The sequence below is a fragment of the Hippopotamus amphibius genome, chromosome 4 (assembly GCF_030028045.1).
Source record: "Hippopotamus amphibius kiboko isolate mHipAmp2 chromosome 4, mHipAmp2.hap2, whole genome shotgun sequence".
NCBI lineage: Eukaryota > Metazoa > Chordata > Mammalia > Artiodactyla > Hippopotamidae > Hippopotamus > Hippopotamus amphibius.
In genome coordinates this window covers 78,790,450-78,809,763 of record NC_080189.1, presented here as the reverse complement: position 1 = coordinate 78,809,763, position 19,314 = coordinate 78,790,450, and the positions used below count along the sequence as shown (strand labels likewise).

At 38.3% G+C, this 19,314-nt stretch overlaps 1 protein-coding gene and 1 non-coding gene across 2 annotated transcripts in view; both read left to right on the top strand.

Annotated features, from left to right (window-relative positions):
• HECW1 (HECT, C2 and WW domain containing E3 ubiquitin protein ligase 1) overlaps positions 1–19,314 on the top strand; it is a 250,113-nt gene that overhangs the window by 83,724 nt on the left and 147,075 nt on the right. Inside the window, exon 4 of the mRNA XM_057731731.1 lies at positions 11,246–11,321. Within this exon, the coding sequence (XP_057587714.1) occupies positions 11,246–11,321 (76 nt within the window). The remainder of the gene's footprint in view (positions 1–11,245; positions 11,322–19,314) is intronic.
• Positions 15,996–16,102, top strand: LOC130852897 (U6 spliceosomal RNA). Its single transcript, XR_009053597.1, has one exon. It is a non-coding gene; the product is annotated as a U6 spliceosomal RNA (small nuclear RNA).

Here is a 19,314-nt window from a genome sequence, read left to right as displayed (position 1 = left end):
ATGATATTATTGATAAGTATGTATTTATTGCCATTTTAAACCTTGTTTTCCGGTTGATTTTGTAGTTCTTCTTTGAACAAACTTTGCTCTTTTTATTTTTCTTTTTGTGATTTGATGGATTTCTTTTGTACTAAGCTTGAGTTCCTCTCTGTTTTATTTTTGTGAATCTGCTGTGTATTTTTGATTTGTGGTTACCTTGGTTTTCAAGTATAACCCATAACTATATCTACTTGCTTAGACTGATAGTCATATAAGTTCAGACACTTTTTTTTAAAATCTACACTTTTTAACTTGCCTCTCCTACATTCTGTGGTTTTGATGTCCTATTTTACATCTTCATGTTTATCCTTCTGCTATTTGTTGAGGGTATAATTGCTTTTCCAAAAAAAAAAAGTTTTTATTTTTTTTTTTAATCTATGTACTGGCTTTTTTAAGTGATCTTCAGTCCTTTTATGTATTTGCCTTTCCTACTGTGATTTTTCCCTTTCCTATAGATTCTTCCTTCTTTTCAATTTAGAGAAGACCTTTCAATATTTCTTTTATGGTAGGTTACTGTATTCTTTTAGTTTTTGCTTGTCTGAGAAATTCTTTATCTCTCCTTCTGTTCTGAATGATAGTCTTGCTGGGTAGAGTATTGTTGGTTGCAGGTTTTTCTCTTTCAGGTCTTTGAATATATCATGATACTCCCTTCTGACCCACAAAGTTTCTGTAGAGAAGTCAGCTGATAGCTTTATGGGGGTTCCCTTGTAGCTGACTGCTTTTCTGTTGGTACTCCTCTCTTTATATTTAACTTTCACCATTTTAATTATGGTATGTATTAGAGTGGGTTTGTTTGTGTTCCTGTACCTGAATATGTTTCCTTCTTTAGCTTTTGGAAGTTTTCAACTGTAATTTCTTCAAATATATTTTCTGTCCCCTTCTCTCTTTCTTCTTCTTTGGAAGCTCCTATTATGTGTAGGTTGGCACACATCATATTATCCCATAGATCTTGTTCATTGCTTTCATTTTTTTCATTTGTCTTTCTGTCTGCTGTTCTGATTGAGTGATTTCCATTATTCTGCCTTCTAGATTACTTATTCATTAATCTGCACAATTTAGTCAGCTGTTCATTGCTTTTATTTTTTTTCCTTTTTTTGATATATATATATTTAAAGCTCTTTATTGGAATATAATTGCTTTACACTCTTGTGCCAGTTTTTGAGGTACACCAAAGTGAATCAGCTGTATTTATACATATATCACCATTATCACCTCCTTCCCATGACTTCCTCCCACTCTCCCTATCCTGGCCCTATAAGTCATCACCCGTCATCAAGTTTATCTCCCTATGTTATGCAGCAAGTTCCCACTAGCTATCTATTTAACATTTGGTAGTGTATATATGTCTATGCTACTCTCTAACTTCATCCCAGCTTCCCCTTCACCCCCCACCCCAAACCCCATGTCCTGAAGTCCGTTCTCTATATCTGCATCTTTATTCTTGCCTTGTCCCTGGGTTCATCAGTGCCATTTTTTAAGATTCCATATATATAAGTTAGCATACGGTATTTGTTTTTCTCTTTCTGGCTTACTTCACTCTGTATGACAGTCTCTAGGTCTATCCACCTCATTACAAATAACTCAATTTCATTCCTTTTTATGGCTGAGTAATATTCCATTGTATATATGTGCCACATCTTCTTTATCCATTCATCTGTTGATGGGCATTTAGGTTGCTTCCATGTCCTAGCTATTGTAAATAGTGCTGCAATGAACATTATGGTACATGTTTCTTTTTGGATTATGGTTTTCTCAGGGTATATGCCCAGTAGTGGGATTGCTAGGTCATAAGGTAGTTCCATTTTTAGTTTTTTAAGGAATCTCCAAACTGTTATTCATAGTGGCTATACCAATTTACAGTCCCACCAACAGTGCAGGAGATTCCCTTTTCTCCACACCCTTTCCAATATTGATTGTTTCTAGATGTTTTTGATGATGGCCATTCTGACTGGTTTGAGGTGATACCTCATTGTGGCTTTGACTTGAATTTCTCTAATGATTAGTGATGTTGAGCATCTTTCCATATATTTGTTAGTCACCTGTATGTCTTCTTTGGAGAACTGTCTATTTAGGTCTTCTGCCCATTTGTGGAATGTGTTATTTGCTTTTTTGGTATTAAGCTGCATGAGTTGCTTGCATATTTTGGAGATTAATCCTTTGTCCATTGCTTCATTGGCAAATATTTTCTCCCATTCTGAGGGTTGTCTTCTTGTCTTGTTTATGGTTTCTATTGCTGTGCAAAAGCTTTTAAGTTTCATTAGGTCCCATTTGTTTATTCTTGATTTTATTTCCATTATTCTAGGAGGTGAGTCAAAAAGGATCTGGCTTTGATGTATGTCATAGAGTGTTCTGCCTATATTTTCCTCTAAGAGTTTTATAGTATCTGGCCTTACATTTATGTCTTTAATCCATTTTGAGTTTATTTTTGTGTGTGGTGTTAGGAAGTGTTCTAATTTCATTCTTTTACATGTTGCTGTCCAATTTTCCCAGCACCACTTATTTAAGAGACTGTCTTTTTTCCATTCTATATTCTTGCTTCCTTTGTCAAAGATAAGGTGCCCTTATGTGTGGGTTTATCTCTGGGCTCTATTCTGTTCCATTGATCTACATTTCTGTTTTTGTGCCAGTACCATAGTGTCTTGATCACGGTAGCCTTGTAGTATAGTTTGAAGTCAGGAACCCTAATTCCACCAATTCCGTCTTTCCTTCTCAAGATTGCTTTGGCTATTCAGGGTCTTTTGCATTTCCATACAAATCATAAGATTTCTTTTTATAGTTCTTTGAAAAATGTGTTGGTGATTTGATAGGGATTGCGTTGAATCTGTAAATTGCTTTGGGTAGTATAGTCATTTTCACAATGTTGATTCTTCTAATCCAAGAACATGGTATGTCTTTCCATATGTTTGTATCGTCTTTGATTTCTTTCATCAGTGTCTTATAGTTTTCTGCATACAGGTCTTTTGCCTCCTCAGGCAGGTTTATTCTTAGGTATTTTATTCTTTTGGTTGCAATGGTAAATGGGAGAGTTTCCTTAATTTATCTTTCTGCTCTTTCAGTGTTAGTGTATAGAAATGCAAGAGATTTCTGCACATTAATTTTGTATCCTGCTACTTTACTAAATTCATCGATTAGTGCTAGCAGTTTTCTGGTAGCATATTTAGGGTTTTCTATGTATAATATCATGTCATCTGCAAAGAGTGACAATTTTACTTCTTTTCCAATTTGCATTCCTTTTATTTCTTTTTCTTCTCTGATTGCTGTGGCTAAAACTTCCAAAATTATGTTGAATAATAATGGTGAGAGTGGGCACCCTTGTCTTGTTCCTGATCTTAGAGGGAATGCTGTCAGTTTTTCACCATTTAGAATGATGTTGGCTGTTGGTTTCTCATATATGGCTTTTATTATGTTGAGGTAATTTCCTTCTATGCCCATTTTCTGGAGAGCTTTTATCATAAATGGATGTTGAATTTTGTCAAAAGCTTTTTCTGCATCTATTGAGATAATCATATGTTTTTTATCCTTCAATTTGTTAATATGATGTATCACATTGATTGATTTGCATATACTGAAGAATCCTTGCATTCCAGGGATAAATCCCACTTGATCATGGTGTATAATCTTTTTAATGTGCTGTTGCATTCTGTTAGCTAGTATTTTGTTGAGGATTTTTGCATCTATATTCATCACTGATATTGGCCTGTAATGTTCTTTTTGTGTGACATCTTTGCCTGATTTTGGTATCAGGGTGATGGTAGCCTCATAGAATGAGTTTGGGAGTGTTCCTCCTTCTGCTATATTTTGGAAGGGTTTGAGAAGGATAGGTGTTAACTCTTCTCTAAATATTTGACAGAATTTGCCTGTGAATCCATCTGGCCCTGGGCTTTTGTTTGCTGGGAGATTTTTCACCACAGTCTCAATTTCCATACTTGTGATTGGTCTGTTCATATTTTCTATTTCTTCCTGGTTCAATCTTGGAGGATTGTACTTTTCTAAGAATTTATCCATTTCTTCCAGGTTTTCCAATTTATTGGCATATAGTTGCTTGTAGTAGTCTCTCATGATCTTCTGTATTTCTGTGGTGTCAGTTGTTACATCTCCTTTTTTATTTCTAATTCTGTTGATTTGCGTCTCCTCCCTTTTTTTTTTCCTGTTGTGTCTGGCTAATGGTTTATCAATTTTGTTTATCTTCTCAAAGAACCACTTTTTAGTTTCATTAATCTTTGCTATTGTGTCTTTCCTTTCTTTTTCACTTATTTCTGATCTGATCTTTATGATTTCTTTCCTTTTGCTCACTTTGGGGTTTTTTTGTTCTTTCTCTAATTGTTTTAGGTGTAAGGTTAGGTTGTTTATTCGATATTTTTCTTGTTTCTTGAGGTAGGACCGTATTGCTAGAAACGTCCCTCTTAGGACTGCTTTTGCTGTGTCCCATAAATTTTGGGTTGTTGTGTTTTCATTGTCATTTGTTTCTAGGTATTGTTTGATTTCCTCTTTGATTTCTTCAGTGATTCCTTTGTTGTTTAATAACGTATTGTTTAGCCTCCATGTGTTTGTATTTTTTACAGTTTTTTTCCTGTAATTGATATCTAGTCTCATGGCATTGTGGTCAGAGAAGATGCTTGATATGATTTCAATTTTCTTAAATTTACCAAGGCTTGATTTATGACCCAAGATGTGATCTATCCTGGAGAATGTTCCATGTGCACTTGAGGAGAAAGTGTATTCTGTAGTTTTTGGATGGAATGTCCTATAAATATCAATTAAGTCAAGATGGTCTAATGTGTCATTTAAAGCTTGTGTTTCCTTATTTATTTTCTATTTGGATGATCTGCCCATTGGTGTAAGTGGGGTGTTAAAGTCTCCTACTATTATTGTGTTACTATCGATTACCCTTTTTATGGCTGTTAGCATTTGCCTTATGTATTGAGGTGCTCCTATGTTGGGTGTATATATATTTACAATTGTTATATCTTCTTCTTGGATTGATCCCGTGATCATTATGTAGTGTCTGTCCTTGTGTCTTGTAATATTCTTGACTTTAAAGTCTAACATGTCTGATATGAGTATTGCTACTCCAGCTTTCTTTTGACTTTCATTTGCATGGAATATCTTTTTCCATTCCCTTTCAGTCTGTATGTGTCCCTAGATCTGAAGTGGGCTTCTTGTAGGTGGCATATGTAAGGGTCTTGTTTTTGTATCCATTCAGCCAGTCTTTGTCTTTTGGTTGGAGCATTTAATCCATTTACATTTAAGGTAATTATTGACATGTAGGTTCCTATTATCATTTTCTTAACTGATTTCTTCTTTGAATCTGAATGAGATTCTTGCTGGGTAGAGTATTCTTAGCTGTAGGTTTTTCAAGATGTTAATTATCTCCTGCCACTCCCTTCTGGCCTGCAGAGTTTCTGCAGAAAGATCAGCTGTTATCCTTATGGGTTTTCCCTTATATGTTATTTGTTGCTTTTCTCTTGCTGCTTTTAATATTTTTTCTTTGTGTTTAATTTTCATTCATTTGATTAATATGTGCCTCAGTGTATTTCTCCTTGGACTTGATTAATTATTTCCTTTCCCATGTTGGGGAAGTTTCCCACTATAACCTCTTCAAATATTTTCTCAGACCCTTTCTTTTTTTCTTCTTCTGGGATGCCTATGATTCGAATGTTAGTGCACTTAATGTTGTCACTGAGGTCTCTGAGATGGTCTTCCATTCTTTTTATTCTTTTTTCTTTTTCCTGCTCTGTGGCAGTTACTTCCACCATTCTATCTACCAACTCACTCATTCTTCTGCCTCAGTTATTCTGCTGTTTATACCATCTAGAGTATTTTTAATTTCAGTTATTTTGTTGTGCCTTACTGTTTGCTCTTTAGTTCTTCTAGGTCCTTATTAAATGTTTCTTGTATTTTCTCTATTTTGTTATCGAGATTTTGTATCATCTTTACTATCATTACTTTGAATTCTTTTTCAGGCAATTTTCCTATTTCCTCTTCATTTATTTGGTCTTGTGGGTTTTTATCTTGCTCCTTTGCCTGCAAGGTGCTATGTTTTCTCATTTCATCTGATTTAGAGTATTTGCTGTCTCCTTTCCCTATGCTGCCTAGTAGTAATTCCTTTTGTTTCTGCTCTCTGCCCCCTGTGTTGGGGTTGGTCCAGTGTCTTGAGTAGGCTTCCTGGTGGGAGGGTCTGGTGCCTGCTTTCTGGTGTGTGGCTCTGTGTCTTTTCTTTCTGATGAGCAATGCCATGTCAGGTGGCATGTTTTAGGGTATCTTTGAGCTTAATATGGCTTTAGGTAGTCTGTGTGCTGATGGGTGCGTTTGTGTTCCTGTCTTGTTTGTAGTTTGGTGTAAGGTATCCAGCACTGGCAGCTGCAGACAGTCGGATGAAGCCAGGTCCTAGATTCTGATAGAGGCCTCCATGAGAACTCTCTGCAGTTAATCTTCCCTGTGGCTGAGGACTCTCTAGTGGTCTAGCATCCTGGATTTGGTGCTCCCTTCCCAGAGTCTCCAACTTGACTTCTGGTCGAGTGTTGCAGACTTCAGAGGTTGCTTGTAACATTGTCATCAAAACTAGAATGGCTTTTATGCAGATTCCAAGCCTCTCTCTCCTGGTATCTGAGTTCAACTGTGGCCTCTCCTGAGCTCTTCTATACCGAGGATTCTCCTCCTTACAAGCATGTTTCAGAACACAGAAAGCATCTGTTCCTAGGCCTCAAACTCTCAATTTTGAAGAAGCTCCTGAAGAAGCCTCGGAATAGCCATCTGGGCCACGGGCAGACACAGGAGGGCTCAGTGGTTCTCCCACGCGGTCCTTGTGAGGCAAGTGAGGAGGGTGTCCTCGGGGCCGTGCTTCCTCCGGGCCATACTTCTTCCGGGCTGCACGTGCTCTCTGCACCGCCCTGCCAGATCCTCCCTCAACATGGCCAACATGGGCTGCTGAGGGCGTCGCGTCCCACTGCGCATGGCCCACGGGCCTTAGGGTGGCCAGCTCCTCCGCAGACCTGGCTTAGGGCCGCGTCTGCTCTGGGAGAGGCCCCGGGCACTTTCCCTATGGCCCCATCCTTCATCCTGACACCTGAAGGATTCATTGCTTTTAGATCAGTTTTTATCTTGGCAATTGAGTTATCTAATATTGATTGGTTCCTCTTTATAGTTTCTAGTTCATCATTACAGTGATCTGCATTTCTACTGATAATGTTTATTAATTTCTTTAACATTTTTATTACTTCCTTTTTGAACTTGAGGTCTAGGAGCCTGGAGAGGTATTTCATTTTTGTTCTTTCAAGGGATTTTTTTGTATTCTTTTAATTGGGAGTAGTTCCTCTGCTTTTTCATTTCTGTCTCTGTGAATTTAGGAGAAATGATTATCTGTTGTGGTCTTGAAGGGCTGTTTTTATGTGGGAGCATCCCTGTATAGATTGTGTGAGTCCAGTAGTTTTAGCATGAAGGCTATTTCCTCAGTGTGCTGGCCATTATCCCCTTAGGAGGTGCGATTGGTGTGGTGTCCAGGGCCTGCACTGGCTGTTGGGCGGGGCCTCCTGTTTGCTCCATGGCTGTAACAGCCCTGTCAGGCGGACAACATCTGCTCCCCAGTTGTTGGAGTAGAAGCCCTGAGGGTTCAGTTTTATAAGGTTCCATTGCTCTTGTGTCCTCTGACCCAAGGAGGTGAGCACTGAATGCAGTGAGGCCCATGTGGTTCCAGCAAACCTATACACTACCCATGCAGGCCTCCACAGTTTTGCCCATAAGTAGCCCAAAGTCATGTCCCTTTTTCTGTTGTGTTCATCCCAAACGCTAGTGCTAGGCTGGTGGTGGGGGCCGGGCATTGTGACTGCAGGAATCAAGGTGATGATGCTGCTGCCTGGGACCTGGGCTGCCTCTACGGTAGGGCTCTCCTTGGACCTTTTCACCAAAATCTGACTCCAAGCTGCCATGTGAGGAATGCCTCTGCCAGGAGAGGAACTGCTGCATACTCCTCCCCAGGGTCTGCCCACCAGGGACACTGATATCTGAATCCATTATCAGTCCTCCCGCAAAGCCCACCAACAGCTGGAGTTGCACTTTGCTGTGAGCACACTGACAGTGGGGCTTCATCAGTGGATCAGCACCCCACCCTACACCACGCTGTTAATGGGGCTCCAACGGCAGACCCGCATCCTATTTCACGTGCACTAACAATAGTGGCCTGGACCTCACTCTAGGCCCTCCAGGCTGTCTCCATGCAGCTAGACCAAGTCCTCTCCCAGGGTCCCTCCACTGGAGTTTCAGCACCTAGCCACTGCTTGTACTGGCAGCCCCACTTGGCACACATTTTGGGCTGGGAAGTGCAGTGAGGTGGCAGCTGTGAGCGCTAGTCTCTCTCTGCCCTGATTGCTAGCAAGCCAGCACATACACACTCCTCACAGGCAGATTCCAGGCCTCCCCAGCACCCTATCTGTCCCTGCAGACCTCCCAGCAGACAGGGGGGTTTTGTTCAGTGAGAGCCTTCCTGTGTGGACATCCTTGCTTCACAGATCCTTCCCAGGGGTGCCAGTCCCATCCTGATGTCTTTTTTTTTTTTTTAAATCCTACCCAGTTTCATGGGGATCTTTCTTGCAGCTTTGGTTGTATAAGAGATCTTCTGCCAGTTTCCAGTTGGTTTCTATGAGAATGGTTCTACGTGTAGATGTAATTTTCGATGTATTTGTGGGGAGAAGGTGAGCACCACGCCCTCCTGCTCCAGCATCTTGATCCCCTCTCCCAGCAGATTCATCCTGGAATCTGTTAAACCATTTGTCAAGTAGGCTTGGTTGTGGAAATAATTTGTGGGCAAAACAAACAGTAACACTGTGCTCTGTGTCTGAGAGGGGACATCATGGCCCAGTGGTTGGAATACAACAGGATGAAAAGTCAAGGGAATGTGCAGACCTGAGAAGATGAATGATTCCATTGTGCCCACTCTGTCTCAGCTTGTTCCAGGGTGAGACTATTTAGACTGAGTCTTCATACCATTTAAACAGTCAGTAAATATCATAGAGCATCTTTCTGAGTGCAGCAGATTTCTTAACCTCAGACCAACCTCTGAAACTCATCTTGAACAAGAAATTGGGATGTAAAACCTTCCCAAACACCTTTACTTCCTGAAAAATGTTTATTATCTGTCGTTGCCTCCCTCTTTGTATCATCAGTCTGGCACTGAGATAACTTGATAAATAATGTTAGCAAAAAGCCATGAGTTAGGGAAATTTTTATGAAGTTTTAAGTGTGTGTCTCCCCTCTGAATGTAGTAGCTTCTAAAAAATATACATTATCTTTTTGTCTACAGACTTGTTGCGATGTAATAAATATGAAGGACCTTTTTATAAATACCTTGAATATCCAACAGAAAAATATTTAAATATGAGGGATCAAAGTTATGTTTTAAATAAGAAGGAACAAATATACTATTTTTTGTTATCACATGTTTATTCTCATTTAGACTAGCATGAAATGTGCAGTTTAATCCTACCTTTTAAACAGTATAAATTGGAATGCACACACTCTAGACATGTATCTACAAGGCTCTATTAAAAGTATACTTTTTGTTGTGCCCTCAAGGAACTTATATTCTGAGACAAAACAAGCTAGATGTTGACATCTTTAAACTAAAATTAAGAACAGTCAGTTGTAATTGTCCCACATAGGCAGGTACATCACCGGAAGGGGGTATGGCCAGCCTGCCCAAGTCTCCCATGACCTTTGCCCAGGCATAGATTTGAAAATGAAGAAGAATCCTCAACATGAAGGAATTTTGAACCCTGAGTAGGTCCATGCATATTGCCGCTTTGAGAGCTGGGAGAGTTGTCCAGCCTGAGGATGCTGGACATCTCTGAACTGTTGACCTCTGCTGCTCTGGGTCAACCAGGCAAAGAGAAGAACAAACACAGACTGGGAAGGAGCAGGCTGTCCAGCGTGAAGAGGGCTGATACTTCACACCAGCCAGCATTCTGACTCACCCCATGCCATATGTCACCCACGTTCGTTCCCTCTGCTGGGCAGCCCAACATCCCTGAAATGCATCTTGCATGTGGGCCTAAGAGCAGACATATTGAGAAGACTGGCACACGAGCTGCAGCGGAGCATGTAGGCCCACCAGGGTCACCTGCTTAATGAGGAGGTGTTCTGATAGTCCCTTTTTATTCTCCTCGGGAGAAAGCTGTGAGCCCTAGTGAGGCCCAGTCATCACTCCCAGGCTCATGTAAGGCAAGTTGATGGTCACGTCCAGTCACACCTCTTCCAGCATCAAGAATACTGAGAGCCAGTAGAAAGAGAAAGAGCAAGCCCACACAACCTAAAAACAGAGACTTTGAGTGAGAGGTCATTGGGTTTTTCCATTTTTCCCTTCTTCAGTACCGATTATCTTCTAAAAAGTGGACACTGTCTGGATGTGCTTACTGCTCAGATTTTTAGGTTTTCTGAAAATATATAACATGCAAAGGTAACTCTGCCTTTGAATAAACACTCAGAATCATTTCTGAGTAAAACTGGCCTAGAAGAGAATGGAAGCAAGGACTCTAGCTGCTTTGATTAATCCATTAACAGATAAATACTGAGCAATGATGAAAAGTAAAACATTTTGGCAACCTGGTTTGAAAATGCCTGCTAGATGAAGATAACCCACATAACAGTTGTGTTCTGAAACTTCCCAGGAAGGCAATTAAATAAGAGCGATCTCAGAGTAGTGTCTTAATGCCATGCTCAGTTTCCTCCCTAACAAAAAGAATTTCCTAGAAATCTCTAGATAGTAATATAGATCAGAAGAAATGAAGATACAGCAGTTTAACACTATACTTTGCTAATGAAAACACATTGCGATTGCAACAGTAAATATCTATTGACCTATCATTCTACTGCCTTAGGGTCTGCTTTAATAAATACCTTTTGCAAATTTGAATGCGAAAAGGCATTGTTTATATAATTAGTTATAAAGGGCCTCTAATATTATAGTAATTATTTTTGTTGAATTCCATTTCTCTGAAAAGTACCCCTCATCCCCACTAGCATTTCCCACTCTATTACTGGGAAAGACATTAGGTTGCTAAAAGCTTGTTTTAATCAATAGTAGCATAATGAAATCACAGTGCTGCTATCTTTGTATTCTGTAGCTACAGAAATAACTGTGATTAAACATGTTTGCATTGGAGTGTGTGTCTATTTCAGTGCTTTTTTTGCTTGTCTCCCATTTTCCTTCTTACAGATTTTTAAAAGTATTGGCTCTGATGAGACTGTGCAAGGGCAAGGAAGTCGGAGGCTGATCAGCTTTTCTCTCTCAGGTATGTTTTGCTCATACGAAGGCCTTGTGGAGTAAATAAGAATGTCATTCAACAGTCAGGAGACCTCTTCAATTTGTCTCTGTGCCTCAGTTTCTCCATCTGTAAAACAAAATTTTAAAATATCTATTCCATTCCCGTCGACTAAAAAAATATTCACAATCTACAAGTTGAGAGTTATGTTTTATTTGGTGGCAATCGTTAGGACTTCAAACCCAGGATGTCGCCTCTCAAGTAACCCTGAGAAAACTGCTCTGAGGAGGCAAGAGGGGAACAGGACACATAGGAGTTTTGCAACAAAGGGCAGGTAGTCTGAACGTCAAAAGATTATTGTTAGTTAAAGAAAACAGACAATCTCAAGTTAAGGCATTTAGTGCTTTTCTATATATGGGAAGATGCGAGAGTCTGGGCCCCCTGAAATCATTCCTTTGACATGCATCTCAGCTGTCTGATGCCAGAATGCTGTGTCTTCACATCCTGAGTTTCCTCAGGGCTCACCATCGGTGGTGGCTACAATCGCTGATGATTGTGACGTCCTTTGTTTACTGATATGGTAGGAAATATTCCATTTCTCACCCCTTGACCTCATAAGGATGCTGGAGGATTCAATAAGGAATAGATGCACTCCTTAGATGAGATGAGAAGAGAAGCCACCATTCTACTTTTCCTCCATTGCCAACTAGCAGTAATTGAGAGTTTATAAAGTGGAGGTGGGGGAAAGCCTAGGGAGGGAAGCACCTAGCAGACTCTTTCTCTAAATAAAATAACACATGCAATCCAGTTGGTAAAACAGATAAAAACTGAGCTGCTCAAAAAAGTACATTTGTGGAAATATCAGTGAAATCCAAATAAAGCCTGTCAGTTAATCATATTTAGTTAATAGCTAAGAGTAATTTAGTTAATTTTTTAGTTTTCGTCATGTACTGTAGTTCTGTAACCTGTTAACAATAAGGGAAACTGGGTAAACTCTTTAAATCTAAAATAATTTCAAAATTTTAAATATAAAGAAAAACTAAGTTGCTCTGGCTAAAATGATATACAAAATTCGGAGCCCTGTGCACTCAATTTCACCATTGCATCTTTGCAAAGATACAGTGGCATGGAATTCTAGGACTCTGTTCAGCACAGTTTGAAAACTATTGCTCTAGCTTATTGTCAAACCAACAAATCTTGTAGGCCATAAATATCAGAGACCTGAGATCACAGAAATGAAATTCATGAGTGTGCTTGGGAGATGGTTGGTCAGCTGAGGCTTTTCATGTCTAAGTGAGCCCCCAGTAAAACAAATGTGTGTCTAAAGATCCATTGATAAGTGGTAACACGGTTAATATACGAAAAGTCAGTCTCTTTCCTATATACCAGCTATGAACAAATGGAATTTAAGTTAAAAATGCAATACCATTTACGTTAGCACCCCCAAAAATGCAATACTTAGGTATAAATCTCACAAAATATCTACAAGATGTTTATAAGGAAAACTACAAAACTCTAATGAATTAAATCAAAGAAGAACTAAATAAATGGAGACATATTCCATGTTCATGGGTATGAAGACTCAATATTGTAAAGATGTCAGTTCTTCCCAAATTGATCTATAGAGTCAATGCAACCCTAATCAAAACTCCAGTGAGTCATTTTTTGAATTCTGACAAACTGATTCTAAAATTTATGAGAGGCAAAAGACCCAGAATAGTCAGCACAATATTGAAGGAGAATATCAAAGTTGGAGGGCTGATGCTACCCAAATTCAAGACTAACTGTAAAGCTGCAGTAATCAAGACAGTGTGGTACTTGCGGGAAAAAAAAAAACAAAAACAAAAACAGAAAAATAGATAAATGAAATAGACTAGAGAGTCCAGAAATAGAACCCCACATAGTCAACTGATCTTTGAAAGATGAGCATAGGCAATACAACTAAGCAAAATAGTCCCTTCCGCAAATGGTGCAGGAACAACTAGACAAACGCATGCAAAAAAAAAAAAAAAAGAATCTAGACACAGACCTTATACCCTTCACAAAAATTAACTCAAAATGGATCATAGACCTAAATGTAGAACACAAAACTATAAAACTCCTAGAAGATAACATAGGAGAAGATCTAGATGACCTTGGGTAGGGTGGTGCCTTTTTAGATACAACAGCAAAGTCACGATGCATGAAAGAAAAAATTGATAAGATGAACTTCATTAAAATCAAACTTCTGCTCTGCAAAAGTCAATGTTAAGGGAATGAGAAGACAAGCCACAGACTCAGAAAATATTTGCAAAAGACACATTTGATAAAGGACCGTTAATCCAAAATATCAATATACAAAGAACTCTTGAAATTCAACAATGTGAAAGCAGCCCAGTTGAAAAGTGGGCCAGAGATCTTATGATCTCATCAGACATCTCACCAAAGAAGCTATACAGATGGCAAATAAACATATGAAAAGGTGCTCCACATATGTCATTAGGGAAATACAAATTAAAACAACCACAAGATATCACTAGGTACCTATTGGAATGGCCAAAATCTGGAACACTGAAAACACCAAAGGCTGATGAGGATGTGGAGCCAAAGGAACTCACGTTCATTGCTGGTAGGAATGCAAAATGGTACAGATGCTCTGGAACATATTTTGGTAGTTTCTTTCAAAACTAAACGTGCTCTTACCACATGACCTCGTGATCACATTCCTTGGAAATTACCCAAATGGAGTAATTTCCATACAAAAACCTAACACAGATATTTATAGCAGCTTTGTTTATGATTGCCAAAACTTGGAAGCTGTCAAGATGTCTTTCAGTAGCTGAATGGATAAAGAAACCGTGGTACATTCAGGTAATGGAATATTATCCAGTGCTAAAAAGAAATGAGCTATCAAGCCATGAAGAGACATGGAGGAATCTTGAATGCATATTACTTATTGAAAAAAAGCCAATCTGAAAAGTCTATGTACTGTATGATTTCAACTATATCACATCCTGGAAAAGGTAAAACTATGGAGATGATAAAAAGATCAGTGGTTGCTGGGGGATGGGGGAAGGAGAGATGAATAGGCAGAGCAGAGGATTTTTAGGACAGTGAAAATACTCTGTATGATACAGTAATGATGGATACATGTCATAATGCATTTGTCAATGCCCATAGTGTGTACAATGCCAAGAGTGAATTCTAACGTAAACTATGGATTTTGGAAAGAGAAGTAAAGTATGTCTCAGTTGTGATTATGATGTGTCAATGTAAGCTCATCAGTTATAATCAATGTACCACTCTGGTAGGGGATGTCGATAATGGGGGAGGCTGTGCATGTGTAGGGGGCAGGACATATATGGGAAATTTCTGTACTTCCTTTTAATTTTGCGATGAATCTACAACTACTCTAAGAAAAGTTGTCTTAAAAAAACCCGTTGACAACATTAGCATGTGTCTGTCTAGGATAAAAAAAAAAGGAAAAAAACTCAATTTGTATTGCTAGAGCAGAAAACTAACAGCTCCTAATGTGTTATTCTTATGTTCCCATTGAAATGCTTGATAACTAACAATTATTTGTGCAAACCTTCAGAAACATTAGAAACCAGGAAAATTACTCTGCAAGAAATGAAGAATTTTCACTAACTAAAGGTCACTAAAATCCTAAAGCCTAAAAGGGATGCCATACAGGATGGGCAGCATGGGGCTGGGGAAGGAGATGAAGTACCCATTCATTAGTTCCCATGTTGGCTCTACCATGTAGACATGGGCTCACAGACTCACCAGAGGAAAAGAAACCCCCACCTCCACCAGCAGCTTGGTTCAAAAAGCTCCTGTATAAGGTGAACAGGATGGACTCAGCTCCTGTGATGAGTCATTTTTCTCACATTCATCTCAAGGCAAAAATTGCCAGCAATGAAATGTGACTGGAGATGTAAAATTAGCAACTAAAGAAGCAAGCCTGGAATGGTCACGGAAACATAATACTTAGTAGTTGAATATGTATAAGTTTAATTCACTATGTCTGTCAAGGAAAAATAAAAGTAAATACTGCTTAAAGTAGCACAATAAATTCCATGTCTCAAAGAAAGATGAGATAAAAAGATCACCAAATCTATAACTAAGCAAAGCCCACAAAGTATCAAAAAATTAACTAGGGGACTTCCCTGGTTGGCACAGTGGTTAAGAATCTGCCTGCCACTGCAGAGGACACGGGATCGAGCCCGGGTCAGGGAGGATGCCACGTGCTGTGGAGCAACTAAGCCCATGTGCCACAACTGCTGAGCCTGCTCTCTACAGCCCTCGAGCCACGACTACTGAGCCCGTGTGCCACAACTACTGAAGCCTGCACATCTAGAAGCCTGTGCTCCGTAACAAGAGAAGCTACTGCAATGAGAAGCCCACGCACCACAACAAAGTAGCCCACACTCACTGCAGCTAGAGAAAGCCCACACACAGCAGTGAAGACCCAATGCAGCCAGTAAATAAATTTAAAAGATAAATTTAAAAAAAATAGTTGACTAGATGCTCATCTCCAGGTGTAAAAGTAGGGGTGAGGTTTCCAACAGCAGCCCATTGGACAACCAAACTAAAGATGGACAATACCAGGGCTACACAACCTGCTCATGGATAAAGAATAGACATTGTGACTTGAAGAATCTGTGGGGAATAGATTCTACCTTAAAAAAAGCTGAAGGACATAACACTCAAGAGGAAAAAAGAGTGCTCGCTTTGGCAGCACATATACTAAAATTGGAATGATACAGAGAAGATTAGCATGGCCCCTGCGCAAGGATGACACGCAAATTTGTGAAGTGTTCCATATTTTTAAACCAGTCTGTATATGTATTATGATACATGTAATTACAAATGCAGGAACATGTACCGATGACAGTAATCTATACTTTGAACCGGAAGATTTTAGGAATCAGTCCAGATATGAGATTTTTCCAAGCAGCTTCACCGAAACCATATAATGGGGTGCATTTTTCTTTGAGTGTCTCTATAATCATTTTCTAGAAAGTACAGCTATCTGAACTAATGTTTTTATATGAAGAACATAGCGTCTTTGTGGTTTTAAAGACAACTGTGAAATAAAATTGTTTCACCTGCAAAAAAAAAAGGAAAAAGAAAGTATTTTGTTGGCAAATACCAACTGAAGAGAAATAAGGGATTTATCACTCGTCTGCTTGTACTCTATAAAATACAGGAAAGTGCAGTACCTATTAAGTAAGAGGTCTAGGATGAAGAAAAATAAGAGAGTTCTTTGAAGTTCTTTGAAGCTAAAAGAAAGTTAAGTGTATTTGTTTCCCATTGCTGCTGTAACAAATTACCACAAAGTTAGTGACTTGAAAAAACACACGTGTATTCATACAGTTCTGGAGATCAGAAGTCCAAAATGAATCGTAAGAGACTAAAATCAAGGTGTCAACAGGCAGGGCTGGTTCCCTTCTGAGGTCTGCTGAGAAAAATTCACTCTTCTCTTTCAGGTCTAAAGTCTGCCTGTATGTTTTGGCTCATGGCTGCATCACTCCAATCTCTGCTTATATTGTCACATCACTTTCTCCTCATTTTGCCCCTCCTTCCTCCATTTTATAAGGACTCTTAAAATTACTTTGGATCTCTCTATCTCAATAAAGATCCTTCAGCACATCTGCAAAGTCCCTTTTACCATGTAAGGTGACATATTCACAGATTCCAGGAATTAGGTCATGGTCATTTGTAAGGGGCCATTTTTCTGTCTGTCATAATCAAGGGGAGATTTAAAATTCTAAAAGATGCAATCATTGAATTCAAAGTAAGCTTTGAGAGCTTTTAGGAAACAGTAAAAAGCATACTCACTACTACAGAATTAGAATCAATGATGTGGTAGACTGACTTGAGAGTCTCGCCTAGAAAACATAGGAGGGCCAGATAAGGAAGTAAAAAGATGGATGACCTATACAGAGCCAATACATAGATAATTGATGTTTTTCATGAAGAGATCAGAACAAATTGAAAGGAAATAATAATAGGAGAAAGGTTTCTTGAGTTGAATGTAATTTTGAATCTTTAAATTACACTGTAAGATGCTAAGAAAAGAAAATGTATGTGCAGAGACCAGCATCTAGACAAATGCCAGCTTTTAAAAGAAATTTTCAAATGCAAACACAGTAGACATCTGAGTGGGAAAAGCATGATACTTACAAGAGAATAAACCTCATGTTAATTTCAGACTTGTCTTCTAATAATACAGAGTGCTACATTCATGAAGCAAAGGCTACAGAGTTGCAAGGGTAGTATGTTTTAGTGGAAGATTTCTGTGCCCACCAGGTTGTCATTTATGTGAGAAGGCAAGAGAAACACATTCTCAGGTTTGCAAGAGCTCAAAGAACTTCACCTTTGCATCTTACCTGAAAGTAATATGTGAACATCCATGCCAGCATACAGAGATAAATTTAAGAAAACTCAAGAACTGGAGATACTCCATGTAATTGGACTGCTTTTCTTTATATGATTTAAAATGAGAAATAACCAGAAAGAAAGATCATGGAATTGTCTCCTCTGGAAAATTTCCAGAATACAGTAGACATGTCAAAGCAAGATTGTTAATGCAAATGCTTTACTTCTCAAATCTGTTTGTATATTTAGTTTTTACCACTTCTTGGCAGTAATACATTTGCTATATAACTATTGGTTTGGCCAAAAAGTTCATTCGGATTTTTCCATAACGTCTTATGAAAAACTCAAAGGTAGTTTTTGGCCAACCCAATATTATCCCTTTAATTTTCAATGAATTAACACTGCAACCTTAAAAATATCATAAATGCAAATAAGGCTTTTTTTTTTTCACAAGTATATTGGAGACAATTAAAACATTCAAAATTATGGACTGGTTAAAACAATTACCATAAAACCAAATAATGAAATACTAGATACTCTTAAGAATTACAAAATGTTCTGAAAGACATAAGACATCCTTATGACATAATCTATGCAAAAGAAAAAAGGATGTAGTATTGTATGTAGAGTATGGTCTCAACTATGCAGAGACAGTTACTGAAAGGCAATAAAGAAAAAGTCTAATAATAGTTGCCACTAGGCAGTACAATTCAAGATAATTTTAAAGTTTTCTTTTCCTTATTTGAAAATGTTGTAATGTGTGTCATGTTTATCATCAGAACAAAATGCTAATACAGGAAAAAATGGGGGAAAATTAAATATTCTCCCATTTATATATCGTTTACTTTTGGAAAATCATAAAACTCTATGTGTTCTTATAGACATCTATAAGATGTCTATCCAACAATCTCATAGTTGAAGAAATTGAGACCTGAAAAGTTACATCAACTTTCTAAAGTTATAAAGTGCAATAGTGAGTGTTCCAGTACTAAAATCTGGATTTACTGACTCCCAGCTGAGTACTCTTTTAACTCCTAATTAACGCCTTACTGCAGCAGTTTTCAAACATTTTTACTCCATGAAACATAAATTTTAATGAGTATACAAATTGAACTTAAACTATAAAAGCTCACTGAAGGACATGAGAGGAGGCATGAAAAAGTGAAGAAACATATGTCCTTGAATAGGAAGTATTGTAAAGTTACCGTTTCTCCCAAAATTAATCTATAAATTCAATGCAATTTCAATGAAAATCCCAAATTTTTGGAGGGGAGCTGATTAAAACAATAAGATTAATCTGGAAGAATAAATATGTGAGTGGTAAAGAAAGATGTTTTCTTTTGGAAAGAAACAAGAACATTAAAGAGTAATTAGACTTACCAGGTATCAGACATACGATAAAGACGTTATGGAGATTTAGACAAGTTGTTTGATGGAAGAGGATTTTTTTAAAAGACCCATTTATCCTTGAGAATTTGACCTGTACCAAAGTTGGCATTTTTATAAAAAGGTGATATCACATATTGGTTAAAAAACACAGACTTAGGAATCAAAGAAGCAGGTTCAAATTTCATTTCTGACATTGACCAACTCTGAAGACCTGGTCAAGTGACTTAACTCAGAAGCCTCTGTTTTCTATTCCTCAAATTAGGGATGTAAT